The sequence below is a fragment of the Haliotis rubra genome, unplaced genomic scaffold (assembly GCF_003918875.1).
Source record: "Haliotis rubra isolate DU_JTF1 unplaced genomic scaffold, ASM391887v1 Scf745, whole genome shotgun sequence".
NCBI classification, from domain to species: domain Eukaryota; kingdom Metazoa; phylum Mollusca; class Gastropoda; order Lepetellida; family Haliotidae; genus Haliotis; species Haliotis rubra.
In genome coordinates, this window is record NW_025767463.1 from 4,319 (window position 1) to 28,795 (window position 24,477).

Consider the following 24,477-nt stretch of genomic DNA (forward strand, 5'->3'; position numbering starts at 1 on the left):
CGTGGGATTTGATAAGGTGGGTGACACAAATAGCCGTAAATACAGATTAATGTATTAGGTCTTAAAGCTGTCACCTAACTCTATCTGACCAGCACAGTAGGAGATACTGGTCAGTTTGACCCTTGGCAGGTATGATATAATGTGACAGTCGGTTACATTGTTATATCTACAATTTCCAACCGCATGTCAGGTGATAATATTTGTAAATCTTAGTCCATTTTCCAAGCAAATACATTTGTATCGGCTACATGTTCAACATCACGTGCGGCTGCTTGAAAGCGACGTACAATTTAAAGAGAGAGAAGAAAATAGGTTATTAACGTGTCACGTTGTATACAATTGACATGTTAAAATCACATAAAATTCACAATTAAAAATGTAAAATGCCCAGTGACTATGAGACACGATAACAGCTTTAAATCCACATACAGATGTGAAAAGACAATTTAGACTAAAACGTTAAAGTATTAATAAACATTATGATAATTATTGACTGGGACTAAAATGCGTGTTTTCGTCTATTATACATTTGTGATATTAATGCGGCAAGAGGCTTCACAAATCTTTCATTTCGCAATAAGAAAATAAACTGGGCTTTTTGAAGACATTTGTGAAAATAGAGGGTAAATACGGGCGATATCCTGCCATAAATTGAATCTAATGTCAGAATAAGTCGCACTTAACGAGAAAGTGTACCTCATCTTCAACAGATTTGCTGCAACAAAATGTACAAATCCTGTCTTCTATAAAGACGTTTTCGGGCGTGTATACCTGCCTATAGTTCTATCTCAAGAGGCAAAGTGCCACAGAGAAGCTAACTCAGCACACTACGTTGGGATCTTGTTAACAGTGAGGTGACATACTGTTCTGGCTTTAATAGTTTCTTAAATAACCGATAAGTAAGTAATTTATTTCCGTTTAGTTGAGCACGGTCGTTATATACTAGCCACATAAAGAAACTGTGCATTGTTAAAATATTATCAAGCCAGTATAAAAGTACGATAACAATGTCAAAGGTACATATACACTTTAATGGAGGGATCATGAGACCATAACATGTCGGGAGAATTGCAATTGAAAAGTCAATCACAATGACGTCACGAGTCCACAAGCGGGAGAGGGGTTAAACGACCATGTCACAAGCTCAATAACGGGTATGTCCACCATCGGCATTGAGAACAGCAGTGCATCGACGACGCATAGAGCCTACCAAACGTGCAAGGAAGGCTTGTGGGATGTCACTGTTGCAAGGTCAAGGACGTTATCTGGCGGATGAGGAAGATGGTGTAGACGTCGATCCATCTCGTCCCAAACATGCTCTATCGGGGAGAGATCCGGTGAATTTGCAGGCCAAGGCAGTAAGTCAACGTTGTGGTGTTGCAAGAAATCCATAGCAACCCTTGCCGTATGAGGGCGGGCATTGTCCTGTTGGAATATTAAGCCAGGGCCTTGACGTTGCAGAAAAGGAATTGCCACAGGTCGAAGAATCTGATCCCTGTAGCCCACACCAGTTCAGTTGCCCTGAACAATCACCAAAGGAGTTCTTTGGCGTGCTGTTATTCCACCCCAAATCATCACGGAACCACCACCAAAGCGATTCCTCTCCAAGACACAGGCCTGTGCATAACGTTCTCCCACGCGTCTATAGGCACGTTGACGTCCATCACTATGGGAAATGTTAAACCTGGACTCATCTGTAAAACAACATTTCTCCACCAAACAATGGTCTGCGGACATGAATTCGGCACCACATTCGGCGAGCTTGCCGATGACGTTGTGTCAGGATAGGCCGTATGGTGGGACGTCGTGGTCTGATCCCGTGATGACGTAAACGTTGTCGAACTGTGTTGGGGTGGATACGGCGAAGTCTGGGATGGTTCGGGCAGTCGCACTGCAGTCAGTGGCGAAGATGGGTCACCCTTATCCATGTCCTGTCTTGACTTCTGTCCTGCACTACATTTGGTCTCCCCCTAGGCAAGTGAGTTTGTTCAAAACGTGCCTCCATTCACCCAGCGTGAATGGGTACCCGATGGGATAAATCATATGACTGTTAACCTTCTCAAAGTCATCTTGGGTTAACAGGGATAATAGTGTCTTTGCGCTTTGAGCATGCACAAGTGCGTGGATACAAGCGCTATTGAATGTCCATCAATAAACACTGCAGTACAGAGCCATCAGACATACCTGGGTGTAAGATGTTCTGGGAGGAGACTAGCATACGTCACTTACATTCCTCTCTACTCGAGACGAGCGTTGTTACATCGTTTAATGGCTTTAACAAGATAAAGACGATAGAGTTTATATTGTTAACGTCCTATTGTAATGTTGTGAAATATATGAGCGAAAAATGTAGGATATTTATAACAAAATGTTCTCGGCGGTTTGTGATTGACACTTGTTGTGTACACAGAGAGTTGTTATATCAGTTCTCAATACAAATATATGAATACATAAATAAATTTCATCCACCAACATATACATGTGAAATCCACTGTTCCCTCCGCCAGACTGACTACCTGACTGACCGAGTTTGGTTTTACGCCGCTTTTAGCAATATTCCAGCAACATCACGGAGGGGAGCACCAGAAATGGGCTTCACACATTGTACCCATGTGGGGATTCGAACCTGGTTCTTCGGCGTGACGAGCCAACGCTTTAATCACTAGGCTACCCCACCGCCCCATCTCCGCCAGACGTCACTGTTAAACAATATAGGTGTTGGATAGGTTGATTTAATAACAATATAACTCCAACAGCCCGGAAACTGCGCTTTGCGAACAAATAATGCTTGAAACCTCCAAAGAGACACTTCTCCGTGACCATAGTTGGTTGATTCCGGTTTTATTTTCTAATCAGTTCGACTGGGAGAGCACAGTCCGGTTTAATGGACTTTGAAAGCAATATCAATCTTGCTTCTTCCCGTCCAACTGTGCAAGCTGGGACTATAATTAACTGATGTGCGTCCATTTGCTGCAACTAAGAGTAACTAAAATTTGGCTGCCACCTGGAAGGCCGAACAGTATTTGTTTGTTGTTTAATGCTGCACAAATTTCAGCTATATATGACAGAGTTCTGTAAATAATTGAGTCTGCACAAGTCAATCCAGTGCTTGACATCGTGAGCATCGATCTACGTAACTGGGATATGATGACATGTATCAACCAGGTCAGTGAGCCTGACACTCGATCCGTTAGTCGTCACCTCCGGACAGCAGAAATAAAAATGCGACAACAGAGTCGAAAATAGTTTCATTCTATGAACAACCAGTATATATATTAAAAACGGGACATTCTGCGGGAAATGAAGCTTGGACGGTATCAGTCCCGTCCATTGGATATATGAGACAACATGGCGGAAATCTCCCTGGCCAGAGACTCTGAGGTAGCTACCAGCACACGTCTGCCCATCAGATCCAGCTCGGAACCTGTAGACAGAGAATGTTGCATATTAACACCGTAACAGATTTCTGTGATGAATGCAGATGAAGCATGTCATGGAAATAGCTTAACGACAATCTGTACATAATCACCGGAAGCTTATCTTTTCACGGAAGCCTCGTGTGCTGTCGCACGAAGCAACCTTATTGCTACGACTGTTGCAAGTCTATGTTAAGGCCATACAAGTTTTTAAAATACGTTGCACAAAATGTAAATTGATTAATAATTGGATTACACTGAATATCTTTTAAACATGAAGACATTGATCGAGGCAGTGAAGATTTTTTAGGGTATCGGTCCTATACATTGGATCTATGGGACAACATGGCGGGCATTCCCCTGGCCAGACCCAGAGGTAGCTAAAATCATAAATCAGTTGTTTACAAATGTAAGCTTCTGAAACTTGTCAAAGGCTTTGAACTGGGTCCATTCTCTTATCTCCATCTTTGAATCTTTCAAAACAAAACGACACGATTGGTATCATACCAAACTGACTTTTACAATAACGACCTTAAGAAAATGACATTGACCTACGATTAACTAAGCGCTAATATGCCTGCACCCGGGGCACTGTATCACACCTCACTTCTCTAAAAATATATTGCATTTTTATCAATAAAACTTACTATCAGCCCTCGGGGAAGCTATCATATAATGTATTAAAAAGAAATACGTATTAAGATTACAATATTTAATCAAAAAGTTCAAATCAATTAATACAACGTTGCATTAAATCGACTCTCGCCCTCTACCGGCCGAACTTTATTCAAGCGAACCCCATAGAGTTATGTCCCTTGGAGCGCTCTTACGAATACTTTATGCACAACTTGTGATTGAAACCAGTTCGGCAAACACATTCAATACCGCGTGCGACAGTTTTGATGTACGGAGCAATTCTTTACATTCCATAATTGGGAAGTGTTCTTTGTTTGGAAGCTGTTCGAATCGTTGTTTCAGTTATCGATTTCAGACGAGTCGTAAGGGATAATCAGCCTTTTATTACATCAATAGGAAGCTAAAGTGAGTGCATATGCCCATATACATACATGTATAATATAGGCCAAAATGTTGTCGAAAATGTGTGCTATTGTGCCTTTAACTTCATCACGGCTTGACAGTCTGATGTGGGTGAAAAGCCCGAAATCATGTAGGTCTAAAACTTTGTTGAATCACACGCACCGGGTGTGGCGCTGACAAAACCTATAACTTGATTCAGAGTAAACTGGCGTTCGAACCCAAGAGTATCTGAGTTAGTGAGTGAGTATGGTTTTACGCCGATGTTAGCAATATTCCAGCAACATCACGGCGGAGCACACCAGAAATGGGCTTCACACATTGTACCCATGTGGGGAATCGAACCCGGACCTTGGGCGCGACGAGCGAACGCTTTAAAAACTAGGCTAGCCCACCGCCCCTAAGAGTATCTGACGACACTGCGCTGCGAATTTCAGCGCCGTGGACGACCGGGCCACCTATTCCCAGTGAAGCGGCGTTAACCCACGCACTATTTGGATTCCGTGACACACCAACACGAGCCTGTATATAGTTATTACCCCACTCGGGGCGGTGGGGTAGCCTAGTGGTTAAAGCGTTAGCTCGTCACGCCGAAGGCCCGGGGTCGAATCCCCACATGGGTACAATGTGTGAAGCCCATTTCTGGTGTCCCCGGCCGTGATGTTGCTGGAATATTGCTAAAAGCGGCGTAAAACCGTACTCAGTCAGTCAGTCAGTATTACCCCACTCACTCTAAAGAGCCCGTGAACCACCAACACGTTTTACCAAAATCGGTAGGTAAAAACACTGTAAGGAGTCGGTGAACCTCCTCCCCGAGCCTCTATAACAATGTTAACCCTCTCAGTGTAAAGATTCCGAGAACCACCTACCCGTGCCTCTATAAGAGTGTTAACCCTCTCACTGTAAGAAGTCCGTGAACCACCTACCCGTGCCTCTATAAGAGTGTTAACCCTCTCACTGTAAGAAGCCCGTGAACCACCTAACCGCGCCTCTCTAACAGTGTTAACCCTCTCACTGTAAGAAGCCTGTGAACCACCTACCCGTGCCTCTATAAGAGTGTTAACCCTCTCACTGTAAGAAGTCCGTGAACCACCTACCCGTGCCTCTATAAGAGTGTTAACCCTCTCACTGTAAGAAGCCCGTGAACCCCCTAACCGCGCCTCTCTAACAGTGTTAACCCTCTCACTGTAAGAAGCCTGTGAACCACCTACCCGTGCCTCTATAAGAGTGTTAACCCTCTCACTGTAAGAAGTCCGTGAACCACCTACCCGTGCCTCTATAAGAGTGTTAACCCTCTCACTGTAAGAAGCCTGTGAACCACCTAACCGCGCCTCTCTAACAATGTTAACCCTCTCACTGTAAGAAGCCCGTGAACCCCCTAACCGCGCCTCTCTAACAGTGTTAACCTTCTCACTGTAAGAAGCCTGTGAACCACCTAACCGCGCCTCTCTAACAGTGTTAACCCTCTCACTGTAAGAAGCCCGTGAACCCCCTAACCGCGCCTCTCTAACAGTGTTAACCCTCTCACTGTAAGAAGCCTGTGAACCACCTACCCGTGGGATCCATGACAGTGGCCCCCGCCTCCCGAACTAAGACCACGCCGGCCGCCATATCCCAGCAGTGTAAATCATACTGGACATACACTTCCCCTTGACCACTGGCAAGTTTACACAAATCAATCGCCGTCGACCCGTACGCACGCAACCTGAAAAACACAAGTCCTAATGATCATTGAATGGCACAAGTTTGCATAACATATACGAATGTTAAATGCAATGATAAGAAAACGTACGATGGTAGTTCATTATAACCATATACTCGGTCAGTTCCCAAAGAAATGTTCTGGCATCAAATATTCTATAATATCCCTTGGGAAATTGAAAGGCACAACGCATCTCCTAACAAAGAAATATATACATTTATAACTGTAAAAGAACAAAGTCTTTTTAGCTTATATATGATGATAGTAAAATGAGAGAGCCACGCCACCTGACGATGGTGCCAGTATTTTGATTGGTCAGTTTTACCTGCCTCGATGACGTCACGCTAAAAATAGATATGGTTGTCTCTAACACAGCTCTAGCTGAACTTGGCAATGCCTGGTGTTTATGTACAGTCTCACCACGTTAACATGCTCGTGTATGCTTATGGGCTATGGAGGTCATAGCAAATTGGTTCAACACTATCGGTACACATCTGATGTACACTACTGCTCGCGGCGTACGGTGAGATCGAAACAAGGTCACACAGTCGGCCAGTCATAGCCTGTGTAAACCGATCGCTTCTGAACGAAACATGGTTTCTTATTAAAACATATGCAATTTATTTTTATATCATTTCTCCGACAACCATGCCCGTGGAAGGATGGAAAGAGTATTTGTCCAGCATTTACTTTAATCCCAAACACCCAGCCTCCTTCTCAGGTTCAACTAAGTTATATCACGTGGTGAAAAAGGAAGGGAAATTTGACATCAGTTTACATCACATCAAGAAGTGGCTCGCTTCTCAAGATGTTTATTCACTTCAGCGACCTCTTAGATACAAGTTCAAGCGGAACAGAGTGATCTCAACTGGTTTGAACGATCGGTGGGATATTGATTTGGCCGATGTTTCGAATATAGCTTCGGATAATGACCGTGTGAAATACTTATTGATAGCTATCAATGTATTCACACGATTTCTATGGGTGGAACCCCTTAAAAATAAAACACAAGACGCAGTCCTTAAGGCCATGAAGAAGATATTTGCTCGTGCTACTCTTCCACACATTATCAGATCCGACAAAGATAGTATTATGTATGGTTGATTTCTTCTTTCTCAACATGATTCAATCGTCATACACAAGCTATAGTTATTATTATAACCTTGAGATGTAGAAGCACACCCAGTAATAACACAACCAAAGATGAAAGTCAATATCTTTATTTCATGAACACAAACACAATATTGTAATCATAACATATTCAAGAATTGAATATACATTTGTCAAATAGCACAATGAACAATCAGTCAATGGACATGTCATGGTTTAACTGTCTATACATGTTACAAAGCTAATGGTGTTTTAAAGCTGAGAGGCATATAGAGAGCCTTATCCAGCTATGTATTACACAAATCAAACATCAACTGTACAGATGGTCAAAAGGATCTGCTCTAGCAAAACTATGTACATATTGACATTCTCCAGTTCTAAGCAAGAGAAAAACAAAAAACAAAAACAAAAAAAAAACAAAACTTGTAGCTACAGTATGGGTTAGCTAGGTACATCAACAATACATAAATACACCTGAGAAGAGAGGTATGAAATGGCTTTCCCCAATATACATATTTATGAAAGAATTACAAGTCTGAATCTAACTTAATCTTGTAATGGCCATGGGCTAGTGTGTGGATCCCATCCTTTAACACAAAACGTTTGTCATCAAAAGGGGAAAGACTGATTTTGTTGATGCAAGCAGTGTACAGCTGATGGCTTTTACTCTGAATTTGTCTTGACACTGTTTGTACAGTTCAAACAGTTGTACAAACAGTGTCTTTTTGACAAGGTACAATTCAGACATGAGGTGGGACAAATTCAGAGTAAAAGCCATCAGCTGTACACTGCTTGCATCAACAAAATCAGTCTTTCCCCTTTTGATGACAAACGTTTTGTGTTAAAGGATGGGATCCACACACTAGCCCATGGCCATTACAAGATTAAGTTAGATTCAGACTTGTAATTCTTTCATAAATATGTATATTGGGGAAAGCCATTTCATACCTCTCTTCTCAGGTGTATTTATGTATTGTTGATGTACCTAGCTAACCCATACTGTAGCTACAAGTTTTGTTTTTTGTTTTGTTTTTGTTTTTTGGTTTTTCTTGCTTAGAACTGGAGAATGTCAATATGTACATAGTTTTGCTAGAGCAGATCCTTTTTGACCATCTGTACAGTTGATGTTTGATTTGTGTAATACATAGCTGGATAAGGCTCTATATGCGCCTCAGCTTTAAAACACCATTAGCTTTGTAACATGTATAGACAGTTAAACCATGACATGTCCATTGACTGATTGTTCATTGTGCTATTTGACAAATGTATATTCAATTCTTGAATATGTTATGATTACAATATTGTGTTTGTGTTCATGAAATAAAGATATTGACTTTCATCTTTGGTTGTGTTATTACTGGGTGTGCTTCTACATCTCAAGGTTATAATAATAACTATAGCTTGTGTATGACGATTGAATCATGTTGAGAAAGAAGAAATCAACCATACATAATACTATTTACACACTTTATTACATATATACATTAATACACTTTGACCATGAGACATATACATTGATATATTGGATACAGTTTTAATTCATATGTGTATTCATATTAGACACAGGACGCATCCATATATGATACAAAGAATGTGGAGTTCACAGTTCATCATGATCTGTATCATCATGCTCAGACATGTCAACAAGTTCTAAATCTTCAGCCTGGCTCAAGTCCACATGAGAGAGAATATCTTTCACGACAGGTTTCATCCACTGAGTGATTTTAGCATCCATTTCTTTGGGGTCCATGTCAGGGTCCAGGGCTGTGATTTTCTCTAATATAGGCTTGAAGAGGGGTCCATATCCAAAATAACTGGCATAACGAACGGCTATCGCAAGTCTATCAAGAAAAGTAGTTTGCCAGCATTTGTAGTTGTTTCTCAATCCATCGTTCATTCTTTCCTTTATCCTCAAAGTCCTCCTTTTTCTTCCAGATGTCCTCCTTACAAGCTTTCAAAGTTTGTTCCCACATGTATTCTAACCCTTTCACTTCTCTCTCTTGATCAACTTTAGTACCTGTCTCTACTGGACGAAGGATATCATTCTTAGTATCATCAGCTGCATCCAGTTTTACTCGCTTCTGCAGAGGCTCGCCGTCATTCTCAGGACACCAGGTCCTAACATGACGTTGAAGGTCATGATTGTTTTCAAATACAATACCACACTCGTCACAGGAAGGCATGTTATCGTCTTCTGAGTAAAGAGTGTTCGCCACTACCTCAGAGATGTTATCTATCTGAGTGTCTGGAGTCAAATGACACGGTGGCTCAAGTTGCTCCTCTTTTGTAGACCGGATCCCAGTCTCGCTTTGTCTTGATTCTGGTGCGGGATATGGTATGTATCCTTTTGGTATTTCTGGGACTGAGGGTATGTCTGCTTTTGTGACTACATTAGGTTGTAGTCTATCTGATTCAAGACTGGTGGGTCGTAGGTCGATAGTCAGATTGCCATAGGGCTTTTGAACAGCTGTCTCATACACTGACATAAACCTATCAGCATTGTTGGGGTAGATACGTCTGGCAAACAATTGGACTTGTAGTCTATCCACAGGAGAGTTAAATAGAGTCACATAGTGGGAATTCAGAGCGATGTCACGTGACTCCTTCCCCCGCGGAAATAAATTTTGTAGCAGCAGAAAGACAATAACATTTTTGTGATGAGAAGTTCGTGTAAATAACTGACTGACACGTTTATCATCCTTAGCTTCACACATCATGTCATCCAACACCATCATGTTGTTATTTCTAGCATCCAAGTAGGTATCGTCAAGTACATTGTAAGGAATTCCTTTCACAAACTTCACATGGGGCAACTGTTCACTGATCACCTGGTACAGGGGCTGCCATTGGGTATAGCACCAGATAATGTGATTAGGTGCTGGCTGTATACATCCCTTCGTGAGAAGGTTGTAGATAAACATAGATTTGCCACTGCCAGTAGGGCCCACAACAATTGCATTAGAGGGGATGGTAAACTTGAAATGTTCTTTATCATTGAATTGATTGTGGTTTTGCTGTTGCTTATGCATTGAGTTATGCGGCGGCGACAGTAATTGTGTCTGCGGCGGCGGTAATTGTGTCTGCGGCGGCGGTAATTGTGTCTTCGGCGGCGGGGGTAATTGCGTCCGCGGCGGCGGCGGCGGCGGCGGTGGATTTTCATAATCAATAATGTGCTTATGTCTCCTGTGTCTCAGCATAACATCCCTCCTTGAAAACCGTCTCTGACAATCGGGACATGTTGCTTCCATGGTGGTTCTGTATCCAATGAGAAGTGCATCACATCTATCCTTATTTATAAACCCTGGAGGTCCTGCTCTGGGATCCAGCTGTTAAATTTCTTAGGATAACCCATCCATTTAACATACACCTCTTTTCTACCAGCTCTCTTCCTCTTCTTCAAGACTTTCTCAACACGCCACATGGTGTCTGCAGAATTATAGACTTTCTGAAGTTCACTCGTATAAAATGTACCTGTGACTGGATCCTCAGCCAGGTCCTTGACTTTATAGACTGGTATCCCATCCCTGTAGTATCGTCTGCTAACAATAAAGATTTCCTCCGTCCATTTCTCCTGATAGTCACGTTGAAAGACATGTCTCAAATGTGACAGTCGCACCTGATCCCCTTCTTTGAATTTAAAGGCTTTCCGTCTTCTTTCATTAATCTTCTCTGCTTTGGGTTTGACTTGTTTGTGCAGTGGATCAATGTACTGTTCATTCCAAACAACAGATTCATTGTTTGCGTTGATATCAATGGGTGAACGTTCATTCAGCGATCTATGAGGTCTCTGGTTATAATCATTCACCAAGTCTTGCAAAACATCAATATAATGGTATGATTGTTTGTAAGTAAAGTATCTGTACATAGTCGCCTTAAGGGTTCGTATGACTCTCTCGGCATAAGATGCTTTGGTTTCATTCTGAGTGACATAGTAGGTAATACCCTTGTTTGCTAAATATGATCTCACTTTCTTGTTATCAAATTCACGACCTTTGTCGGATCTGATAATGTGTGGAAGAGTAGCACGAGCAAATATCTTCTTCATGGCCTTAAGGACTGCGTCTTGTGTTTTATTTTTAAGGGGTTCCACCCATAGAAATCGTGTGAATACATTGATAGCTATCAATAAGTATTTCACACGGTCATTATCCGAAGCTATATTCGAAACATCGGCCAAATCAATATCCCACCGATCGTTCAAACCAGTTGAGATCACTCTGTTCCGCTTGAACTTGTATCTAAGAGGTCGCTGAAGTGAATAAACATCTTGAGAAGCGAGCCACTTCTTGATGTGATGTAAACTGATGTCAAATTTCCCTTCCTTTTTCACCACGTGATATAACTTAGTTGAACCTGAGAAGGAGGCTGGGTGATGGTCTTGACATTTGTCATTATTACTCCATGCCTGGGTTCTGTCTGGATGCTGCCATGAAAATCACAGATGCCAAACTTGATCTGTTCACTGATGTTGACACTTACAATTTTATTGAAAATTCCATTCGTGGCGGTGTGTCTATGATTAGCAAGAAATATGCAGTTGCTAACAATCATCACCTATCAGATTTTGTTCCTATGATAGACACCTCCTTTCTTCTCTACTTTGATGTTAACTCCCTCTATGCAACTGTCATGTTACAACCCCTCCCCATTGGAAACTATCAGTTCATCAGTTCTGAGGGAGGAATGACAGCATTGACTGGTCAACTGTAGATACACAAGGAGATACAGGCTACATCCTTGAAGTGGATTTGTTGTATCCCAAACAGTTACACAAAGCTCATGCTGCTTTTCAATGGCTCCTACACATGATGATATTCCCCTACGATGAGTTTTCACCTGCTCACCAGGAACTGTTATCACATTTTAACTCAGCCAAAGAAATCGTCCGGTAAAAACTTTTCACTACTCTGAAAGATCGTTCCCACTACGTGGTTCACTTCAAAACGTTGCAGCTGTATCTGAGACATGGATTGATATGTACAAAATACACAGAGTGCTCAAATTTGGAGACAAGGAGCATGGCTGAAACCTTACATTGATCTTAATTTGGCTAACCGCAAAAATGCTAAGGATGAATGTGATAAAGATCGGTATAAACTCATGAACAATTGTGTGTTTGGACGGTTCTGCATGAATAAACGAAAACATAAAACAGTTCAGTTGGTGACACAGAGGTCCAAACTTCGAAAATGTGTAGCTAAAAGTAACTTCAAGCAGGTCAAAATATTTTCAGAAGACGTGACTGTGGTAGAGTTGGAGAAATTATCCGTACATTTAGACCAGCCCATTGCAGTTGGTTTCACCATCTTGGATTTAGCCAAATATGAAATTTACTCCTTCTTTTATGATGTCATGCAAAGACAGTATGGACCAGAAAGACTTGACCTTTTGATGACAGACACGGACAGTTTGTTCATGCATGTGCATGCACCTCCACATGAGCTCCTTTTGGATCCTTATGTGTTCATGAAACTCAATTCACATATGTTTGACACTTCAAACTATGCATCTGATGATCTCAAAGGGTTATATTCGGATAAAAATCGCAAGGTGACTGGTAAAATGAAGGATGAAGCAGGTGGGAGCATCATATTAGAGTTTGTAGGGTTAAAAAGTAAAATGTACTCTTTCCTGATGCAAAAATCAAAAAACGTCATTGAAAAAAAGACAGCCAAAGGCATTAAGAAATCAGTCATCAAGAAATTTCTCAGACATGGTATGTATAAACAATCATTATTTGATCAGAAGAGGTTCAGTTGTTCCTTTCACTTGATTCGATCACACAATAACACTTTGTACACAGAGAGGCAAAGCAAAGTGGCATTGACAACCAGTTGACAACAAGCGGTATCTGTTAGACGATGCTATTCACAGCGTCCCATATGGATATTCACCGAACTAAAACTTTGTATATACTCCCTATGTATGTGAAGACATCTTCACAGGAAAACAGTAGTCAGCAGGTATGTACTTCATTTACTCATTCACCATATATTTATTTGTTCATTTATCTGTCTATTTATTTAATTATTCATTTTATTCATTTGTTCATTTTCAGCATCAAAATGGATATATGAAGAGATATGTATACAGGTTGATCGATGTCAATGGTGAAACGCTGCGTGAAGGTCAAACCTTAAGAAGAACACGTATGGCAGCTTATCAAGCAGCACAGAGGGTTCTACAACGATTAATGGAACGAGGTGTTATCACTGCAAACACTGTGTTATCCTATGGAAGTGCATGAAATTTCCACCACAAGACAGTCTCTTGAGCGTGCACGTGACTTGAGACAAAATCGTCGGAAGTTTGAGTCTATTCCTGAAACTCTCTACCTGAATGAACTCCAGAGAAGTGTTACAAAACTGTGTCAAGACAATTGTTATGGATGTGAAGTTGATCATCCCTCACAAATTCACCACCAGTGTGTGATGATGGATAGTGCTGAAAAGGTGGACCTCTATTTTGAGGATGCTCTGAGTGGAATACCTCATCAGAACATTTTAGAAAGAGCACGACAACAACGTACACAACTCAGACTAGACTTCCATGACAGACATACCGTCTGTTATGAAAACATTGATTATTTGAATTCTGGTTTGCTTTCCAATATAGGGAAAAGAGACTAGAGATGCTAACCAAACTCAACATGAGTTTACCATAAACAAGACAAACTAGTCATTCAGTAATCCATTTTTTATTTCCTTGTACATAATATGTATAGAATGATGGATGTACATTAAAAAGGCTCGATTGTCCTTACTTTTGATGTACCTGGCACACCGTCAGATGCTTTGCGTTTTAAATATAAAGTATTTTTTACAGTTTTCTTCTTTTTGTCTTTCTTTTGTCTGCTTTTCATGAGATGTTTAGGAACATGCAAATGTCTTAAAAGTTTATAAAAAGTCACTAAATCCTACTGGATGGCGACTTTTAACACCTGCTTTCATGATAACAAAACGGATCAAGTCTACTATGTTCGAACCATGCAACACCTCACCATTAGGTAACACAAGTTGTAAATCTTCTGTCAGTCCTATTTGTCTGTTTAGAATGTTTTCTTTCACAAATATCCACAAAGTCATTAACTTGCCGATGGTTTTTGTAGACGAAATACCTCTAATGATCTGTTCAGGTACACGAAGCATGATGTCCATGTTATCCTTCACAACAGATGCATGTGCTTCTTCATCACCGCTGTCACTAGATCTATTATTATGATTCATAATCTTCAGATCTTGTTTCGTTGTCAGATGATCCTGAATCGGTGTCTGATTCACTGTCTGAGGAGGAATCTGTTCTTCTTGATTGTTCATCAACCTCTGGTAGGTCTCTCTTGTTAGAAGAACCATAGGCTTGCTCATAATGAATCGATGAGAGGTATGCTTGATAGGATCTTATGCAAATGGGAAGAACCGAATGATGCATCAGAATCAGCTGACGTTTCTCGCGGTTGCTAACTGTCTTGCTGGCTAAATATATATACCAAACTGTTGTTAAATTAATGGGGCGGTGGGGTAGCCTAATGGTTGCTCGACACGCCGAAGACCCGGGTTCGATTCCCCATATGGTTACAATGTGTGAAGCCCATTTCTGGTGTCCCCCGCCGTGATATTGCTGGAATATTGCTAAAGGCGGCGTAAAACTAAACTCACTCACTCACTGCTAAATTAATGAGCTCGAACTTTCAGCCTTCATAGCTCCGCTGTGACTAAGGGACATGTCCTACCCTCTACTGTGGGTGAGTATTTCGTGCAGGTTGCTGGAGTGGTTCCGCATGATGCTCTCGTCTCGCCCGTTACCCCCCTCTGACATCACCAGGGCTTGGCTCACTTCTGCAACAACATCAACATCGTCACCACGTACACTTCTTGACGCATACAACATATATTAACAAAACATGTGACATGTATGAAGTGAATATTAAATGTTGTCACGGTGATGTGCCCTATCTGAAAAACGAAGTTCTGTTGGGAAGTAGACCAGTAGGCTACAAAGTAGACAAACCTGTATCGAAACGTCGCACTCACGAAATAAAGAAGTTGTTATCCGTAGCGTCAGTCTGTCTATATTATTTTTATTAGTTATTTCATAGTTCGTGTGTGTGTGTGTGTATGTGTGCGCGTGCGTGCGTACGTGCGTGCGTGTGTCGGGGACATAGTCATTAAACCTTTGCGACTAAAATAACACAATATTGAAAAATATTTATCCTGATAAAATAATAGTTTCACATAAAATCCTTCTGATCCAAGCATCAAAATTGTTATTTTAGTCAAACGTTATTTTATTAGGCAGAGAAAGCGGATGCACAGCTGATTTCTATTTCCGGCTTAGTTTACGAGGAAATACACACGATAATCTTAATCTCAGTATACAAGACAACGCCCAGCAGATCAGGAGATATAATTTAAATGGAAAATCATTATATTTAGCAATGTTTATTCCCGTGTCATCTGGACAAAATAATCATGGTGATATTAAGGTAAATACGATTTATGTCAGGGCCCAGGTGTTGAATTGTAATGCGCCATGTCTGATCAATATGGGCGATAAGGGCCCGTGATTTTGCGTGTCTTTGCTACGCCATTTCATATTTCAATGCGCGTATGGCTCAAGGACGCGGTCCAAAATGATCCCTGCCTTGTGATCTTGTTCACAGTCTTGAATTTCATTTTTATCTTACATCAAATACCATATACTATATACAACACACTTGAACTCAAATACACATCGGTCAGGGGCGTAGCTACCATTATAACAAGTGTTTGCCACTGATATGGCAATGTCCCCCGCCGCTAAAGAATGGAATATCTATATTTACTACTTTATATTTTAGAGTCACACACAAGATGCCTGAAATGACAGGTGTCTGCATAATACCCAATGTAGGCTGTCAACATACTTGAAAACATTGGGTGCAATGTTTTATAAGATATCGCGTCAATAAGTTTGAAAAATTGTCAAAGTGTTGTGGTGACCTTGAAGATAAGTCACCCAAATCACCCAAATCAACTGGTGTCTGTGTAATCCCCCAATGTAGGCTGTCACCAAATTTGAAGACATTGGGTACAACAGTCCATGAGATATCGCGTTAACAAGAATCGGGACGTACCTACGGACGGACGCCGCTGAATACATGGTCCCCCGTTTCGCGTTGCGGCGGGGGACAAAAACAAGCCCGGGTTTACACTTGATTTTGAAAATGTAAGTTGGGCAAGCCCTCAACCCATTGGCGGATCCAGAGGGGAGGTTCGAACAAATGTTTTGCATTGGCGGAGCCAAGGTAGGGTTCTAGGGTTTCGGTTTATGATATGTTCAAGACGACTTATAATAGCTTTGGTACCTGTACCCTTTGTATTGTAGAATTGGAGTAACCACTGTGTCAGCTTTCAACATGAGTGAATTGTGACATTACTAGCCGCCGGAGCATCTGTTGGAAGAAATATGGTAACCTTTCTGTAGGGCAACCGGAGTGTTTTATGTCTGTTTGATAGTAAGTAATATCCTTCTCCAGAAATGATGTTACTGCTGTTTAACTCAGATATATTCCAGCTATCTGGCGGCGGTAAATAATGGAGACAATCCAGTGATCAACATCATGGGCATCGATCTACGCAATGGGGATACGATGTCATGGGGTAGCCTAGTGGTTAAAGCGTTTGCTCGTCACGCCAAAGATCCGGTTCGATTCCCCACATGGGTACAATGTGGGAGCCCATTTCTGGTGTCCTCCGCCGTGATATTGCTGAAATATTGCTAAAAGCAGCGTAAAACTATACTCGCTCGCTGTTTTGATAAGAATTTGAGAATCCTGTGGTCTTACCGTGAATCACATTTGCTGTTATTTTCTTCCCATTGCAGTAAGCTCCCTTCCCCGTTATTGCTGTGTACATCATGTCTGGTATGGGAAGGTAGATAACTCCTACTACTGGCTGCAACAAAGGTATTCTCCTTTCAAAACTACATGAAAAACATCGCAGACGCGTGACCTTCTTCCCTCGATACCGTAATGTTCATTGAGAGGGCGAACGTCCTTCAGGTTACGGAAAGGAACAGAACAGAACAGGATTTTATTCAGGTATAAGGGCCTCATGGCCTGGGAGTACCAAAAGTTAAAGGTCACATGCAACGTAAAACACAACTTTGCAGATTCTGATACCTTTCGGTATGGACTTACCGAAACAAAGCGTCAAAATGCAAATTCAACTTATAAAGTTGAAAATAACGCGATGAAAAACCGCGCGAAATCGGAGTTCATACGTTTCACTAATTTTCCCCAGACTTTTCTGGGGAATACGGGTTTCAACAGCTGGGCTGCGCTCATAGCACGTGCGCAGTGACATAGGTTCGCGCAACTTGGAAGCGGGCTGTCTGGTGAATACTCGGTGAAGGCTTTGGTGTGAGCTATTTTCATAATGTTTTGTTGATATCTCACAGGCGCGAGCTTTTTATATGTTATGACAGTAAATAAACTGTTTATATAATTTCATTTGTCTATTTCACCACACGTTCTTCTTACTGAGTCACTTTCTCAGTTCGATACTTAAAAGCAATGTCATTATTTAGCGTTGACACAATTTCTAACTGTGATATAGATATGTCGCTGTCACAGACAAAACTCAATGTCTTGTTTTATTGACACCTGTGTGTCTGCCTGCCTGTCTGCTAATGACAATATTCAATACACAACTGCGATCACTGACCACATGCAATTTGAACTTAACACCAATCAGGCTATACACCATAAACAAAACGCATTGATTTATGGCCCGAGTTCTGTCTCTGTCACATTATGTAATTACACAGACAGGCAGGTGTGATACTTTGAACACATGACATGTTATGATGTCTGTTGATTGCAAAATGTTATACACAAAATGAGCATGTATTTACAAAACCCAACATCTCTATATATACACACACAATGAGCCGTGAAGGCGGCATCTGCTAATGAACCAGCCGTTACACTTGAGTGCACACCCACCCGCTCTGACTGGGTTCGGTATCCCGGCTGCTTCGTTTCGAGGGAGGTAAACCAAGTACAAAATATTGCACTTTTGATTTGCGATTATACGCTTATAATTTTGTTTATTTGTTTTTCATAATCAGCAATGCATATTATATGTCATGAAGAAGTGATAATTGTGTTTTAATTATGTTTGATTTTTTTGGTTGCATGTGACCTTTAATTAAATACATTTAAGTATCACGTGACAGTGACGTTAGACGAAATTAAATACATTTCTAAAACATATGGCTACATTTTTAATAATTTTGACATTTTGGTACTCTATGCTATGCACATTTAGGTGAGATGGAATATATTTTTTAGCTGAATATTTCTCACAGACAAACATAACATGAAATTCATCTTCTAATGTCCCGATATTATAAATTTACAAAATTAATTACTCAAATCGTTATCTTTAGATTTACGATAATCGTTAACTCTAAGGTTGTGTAAAGAAATTCCTAAATTTACGAAATGCTCTGATTAAAGATATGTCATTCAAAATGGAGAATGTACATTTCAGGCTCTAAAAGAGAATTTAGACTACTATAATATCTTAAAACTTTCGGTTTTAATACTTGCGTGCCACGTTTGAAAGATATGTCTTTCAGACGTTGAGAGAAAATATTTAAGAAATAACGAAACATTGCCAACATCTTGGCTTATCCACATGTAAGAAAACCACATGTAAATAATAACATTCTTAAATCAGACACCTAACTACATTCATCCATTATTGTTAACATGTTATAACATTGGTGAGGGTAGCGATGATTTCTCATTCTAATTAACAATCCAATATTTAACAACACGCAACTGTGTAGTGGTTACGGAAAAGGAAAGTGGCGAGGAAGGGGAAAGTGGCAAGGAATGTTGATGTGTAACATGTCAGAATATCCCATTCGGCTACCGTCGTGACACAGGCGGTTACGAAAACTACCGAAATACAAAATACACAATCAAAATCTACACTGAAACATCTTTGAATGCACACCCAGCATCGAGTCAAAATACCATCGTATCATGCAACATTAAGTATTCAACCTACCTCCTTGTTAACTGTCAGACCTAATGAGAAGGCAAAGTCTGGAATGCTGTCTTAATATACAAGAGATTATAATAGAGGCGTGTAACGGGACTCACTGTTCAGCGTCTGAAATGAATCAATATGTGTAGCCACAGCCTTAATTAATAGTAATTAACTAATGGTCATGTAGAAGACATGAGTTCAACCATTTACAATTCTGAAAGAGGAGACTTTGGTGGGTGGGTTGATGGGTATTTAGGGATAGAGATTTTATCTATGCATAGCTGCAATCGTAACTACTCGTGTAGGCCGGATGGCGTAGGTCACGGGAAGAGGCGAAGTAGTTACGAAGGTGCATAACTGGTGTTACGGTACTGGGCCTCGATTTTCGAAGCTCTCTTAGCGCTAAGATAGTCGTAAAATGCCATTCATTAACATTAACTTACGACTATCTTAGCGCTAAGAGAGCTTCGAAAATCTAGGCCCAAGTTACGACCAGCCTGGTTTCCTTGGTATGTTGCGCTGACGCTTTACTGAAGCGCCAGCAGTGTAGCGCATGCGCAACATACACAGGGAACAGGTTGAGGTTACGTCACGTTTATAAAGCAAAGTCTCCACTGACTCGACGTCACTTGATGTGTTGTCGGGGTCCAGTCCGGAATGATATCCTTCTAATATATATATTATTATGGCACTGTAGCGTCCTCTGTCGTTTTCTTAAACGATATGGCATTAGGCAGTTCAGCATAACAACGTTTTACTGTAAATACATCTCGTTGGTTAAGCGAATGATTACACTGAAAATCTTAAGAACGTATTCATGAGAGAAGATCGACAAAATGTATACTAGCAAAGGCCATTCGCATTTAATTCACCCCTCGCATTAATTTCAAGATTTACAGTATATAGAGATTACTACACGAGTAGGGGTTTAAGTTCAGCGACGGTCGACGGACGAAGTGTCATAAAGTAAGCTCACAGGAGGAGCCGAAGGGAGCCGACAGATGTGATTGGAAGTAAAGTTTAAAACAGTGTATTGTGTGAAGCTGCCATATCGTTATAATGAGGTAAAGGAGTGGTGTCGTGAACATTCCGATAGTGCCATTCAGAATCGCGATAAAATGTTTTACCACATCCGAATTTGCTTAATGAACATAACACATAGTGAGTTTTTGTCCAACGCCTCTTAGAAGTATTGGGCAGACCTGGTTCCGATTCCCCACAAGAGGACAATGTGTGAAGCCTATTTCTGGTGTCCCCACCGTGCTGTTGCTCGAATATTGCTTGCGGCGGCGTAAAACTATACTCACTTCACTTGGAACTATGCTTTCGTTATGTCACAACATGTCAGTTTGACATGAAGCAATTCACAGGCGTTTCCATCTTAAGTACACCCGTGAAGATCCGGATAGAATTGGTGTTCAGTAACCCATGCTTGTCGTAAGAGGCGACAAACGGGATCGTTGTGGTCAGGTTGACACTGGCTTGGTTGACACATGTCATCGTATTCCAAATGGACAGACTGATGCTCATGCTGTTGATCACTGGATTGTCTGGTCCAGACTCGATTATTTACAGACCGCCGCCATATAGCTGGAATATTGCTGGGTGCAGCGTAAAACAACAAACCAAACCAAAACCATCTTATCCTCTTTGGTAAAACCCTCGAACACCGGTTTGGTGCAGACAAACCCAGACACATTATCAGAGCGAAGCTTTGGGTGATGTTAAATAAAACATCAATCATTCTCACCTTACCCGACGTCCTGGCAAGATCGATCGACTTGTCCAGAAAGCCTTGGAGATCTTCCTCCGAAACCTTGACCGACATCTCTGCGTCAGGCGATCCTGTAAGACCGGAGTCTCTTTTAATCATTTTGCCATGACGACATCTACTTTATCTGCTGCAAATATTTCATGTCAGTTATTTGCAAGTTCCGACGACGAAAATACAGCATCAGTTTTGTCATTTCACACTACAATGTCTTCATTGTTTTCATAGGTGAGGTGAAATTGGGTTTAACGTCGTATTTGAGAATATTTCGCTCATATGACGACGTGCATGTGTGTATGTGTATGTGCAGCTGCTTGTACTAGCCCAGACTGAAGCTGGTTTTATAGTGCTAGCACACTGAGATACCATGCTGCAGTGAAGCATGAATACCCCACTCAGACACAGCTCCGAACGCGTCCTACTGTTTCAATAATGGTTCAATGTTCGATGCGGCGACGTATAAACCTATACACAAATGATAACAAAGATTAAAATGGCAGTGAAATGTGTTATTTTCCTCATTGAAATTAATTTCTTTCGTTACGCTTCTCTTTATACCTGTTAAATTGGACGTCAATGTCGTTGGATGTCATCGTTTCGGGACGGAACCGTCCAATCAGTATATGAAACTTGTATAATACAACTATGGGAGGAGATTGGCTTCTCACTTCGTACCCACAAATCGAACCCAGATCTTCGGGCAGCAAGCAAATACTTTAACCAATACACCACAGCACCGCCCCTGAACATACCACCATGTGAATGAATACACAATGCCATTTAGAAAGTGGTCAAAAGTAACATATGTTATATTTATTATATCTCTGTGTATTAAATACTACTAATACAACGATTCGATGTTAAATCATGTTTCGTAATTTTGATCATACTTATCGAATCTAAGCCCCGATCCACAAAACGTTCGTAGCGCTACGACATTCGTAAGCCTATATATGATAAACTATAGAGTTACGACAGGTAATATTAACCTTGACACAAACGTCGCAGGGACCGCTGTGCCAGTATTGAATATGGTCCATGGAAATTTTTGAAAACAGTCTATCTATACATTTCTGAAACGTTATTTTATTACTGTGACGATTATGGCGGATTTAAGACTAATATCTTTTTCAGTCTACATCATGTTTACTTATTACGATTTGCTATATGTTTTCGTAAGAAAGGTCTAACTGTTCATTCCATGGAAGACTTCACCGCATCCTTCTCGTCTAGTTACGTAATGTTTGTCGACTCCCGCTACATGCTGTTTCATTCTACGCACGAAAACAAAATCCAGATAAATAGAAAAAACCGTAGTAGCCTCCCTTAAATATATCATCATGTCATGATCCGAGCACGTGAAGTTTCGGTCAATCTTGAAAAGTAAACATGACACGTTGTGTTAATGATCAGCATGGGTTCCTCCACAATCATGAGCTGTATTAAAAAAACAAAATAAGCTCAGGTGTGATTAAAAAAATAAAATGATTAAAAATAGTCTAATTCAGGTACTTACACGTTATGATCTCAAGTTTTCAGAACCTAACCCTATGTCCAGAGAAGTGAGCTAAGAGACTTGAGTACGGCACCCCTCGGGTATGGCCTCGTGGGGCTATCTAGCTAAGTAAAAGAGTAGCGTTAGGCTCCACGTGCCGTGAACATGCAGCCGCTCAGCGAATCTGGGGAGAGTTAGGTGACAGACTGGCGCTAAGGCAAGGCCCCGATATCAACTGGACACGACCAAAGCACGATGGGTGTGTAATTGGGTCACAGTGAACTTGTACGAGGCTCTTGATGGGTGTGATCAGCCACAAGAACCACATACGCCGATAAGGACGCGTCAACCAAATGAGGACAGGAATGAATAAATGTAGCATTTCTGCTTTCTATTCTTATGTGTACAGTCCGTTTGAGACAAAATGATACCGATTAATTGCAATCTAGCACAAAAACAAATAGGCATAAAAAAGAATCAAACCAACGCGGACTGCAATAAAAACAACAGACCAACTCAAGATAAAATTTGCATAATTTGTGTCAAAAATATAAAAGTTGTTTAAGAAACTGTCATCATTTATTTGTGCGTTTTCCAAGTTTGTTACAAAGGGCGCATTGGCAACTTAAGGAACAGCGCGAATAGCGAGATGCACGTGCATTGTGATTACTGCTGATCGACAAAGTGAGAGAAAATGAAAGTCTATAATTTACAAAGTCTATGATTTCTTCAAGGATGAAAATGACGGGGGTGACCCAGGTATGCAATTACTAAGTACATACAGCGCACTGCCTGTGCAGCTGGGGTACGTGTCATCTCGCCAGCTCAAAAATTTGTTGAGAACCCGTTAATTATAGACTTTCATTTTCTCTCACCTGTCAATCAGCAGTAAACACATGTTTCTGACGTCACTAATGCACGTGCATCTCGCTTTTCGCGCTGTTCCTTTAGTTGCCACTGTGCCCTTGTAACAAACTTGGGAAACGCACAAATAAATGATGACAGTTTCTTAAACAACTTTTTATATTTGTGCTGGCAATTAGATGCCTGACTCTGAGGGTGTGGGGCTCGAAATCCCGGATGGAACAAAATGTACTTTAGTGAGAATGCCAAATATAACACAATTATGTGGCAAAGTGTAGATTTGAACAACCATGAAGTTCATATTTTTTACTTATCTATTGACAACAAATGTCTTAAATATTTTGTTTGTTGATGGAAGTTACACTTTGCAAGTCCTCAGATGTACACAGTATGCACGATGATTCAAAGCGTAAACCTTCTTAAACTTAAAATCCATCAAACTGTCCTTTCTAACCTAATTTCATAATCAGAATTTGTGCAATGAAAACATGTTATTGCACTGAAATCTTTCATTAAATATCAGTACAAAAGTAGTCAACAAGTATTTCATCACCCACAGCAGGTTTTGGGATAGCCCGGAGGTGGCTCGAGTCGCTATTCGCATTTTGCCGAAGAACATGTCCTTCTATCGATGCTACATGCGAAAATAAGGCAAACCAATCCGAATGACTATAACTCCGGTCAAAGAAGGTATGATGGTACTTACAAAATACATACAAGCAACGTGGTGGTGGCGTAGCCTAGTGGTTAAAGCGTTCGCTCGTCACGCCGAAAACCGGGTTCGATATCCCAAATGGGTACGGGTGAAGTCCATTTCTGGTGTCCCCAGCCGTAGTATTGCTAAAAGCGGCATAAAACTATACTCAGTCACCAACTCACTCATCACCCACAAGTTCCTTCTACGTACTTGACTGATGTTAATCCCCTTTAATATGCAGTATGTATGACAAACTGGTATTGCCAACCGGTCTTGTCATAATTAATTGCTGTTCTAAATTCGAATATGAAATGTTAATGTTCTGGGTCTAGGATTATGAACGGGT

The 24,477-nt window shown here is 40.9% G+C and overlaps 1 protein-coding gene across 1 annotated transcript; it reads right to left on the bottom strand.

The window, feature by feature from the left end:
- Positions 1-3,273: 3,273 nt before the first annotated feature.
- LOC124259973 (inositol monophosphatase 2-like) lies at positions 3,274-19,366 on the bottom strand. The gene is made up of 5 exons (XM_046694198.1): positions 19,323-19,366; positions 17,087-17,195; positions 14,993-15,098; positions 6,005-6,156; positions 3,274-3,424 (listed from the first exon to the last, which is right to left on the bottom strand). The coding sequence occupies exons 2-5, from the start codon at positions 17,157-17,159 to the stop codon at positions 3,318-3,320; spliced, it is 438 nt and encodes a 145-aa protein (XP_046550154.1). The 5' UTR covers positions 17,160-17,195; positions 19,323-19,366; the 3' UTR covers positions 3,274-3,317.
- Positions 19,367-24,477: the final 5,111 nt, after the last annotated feature.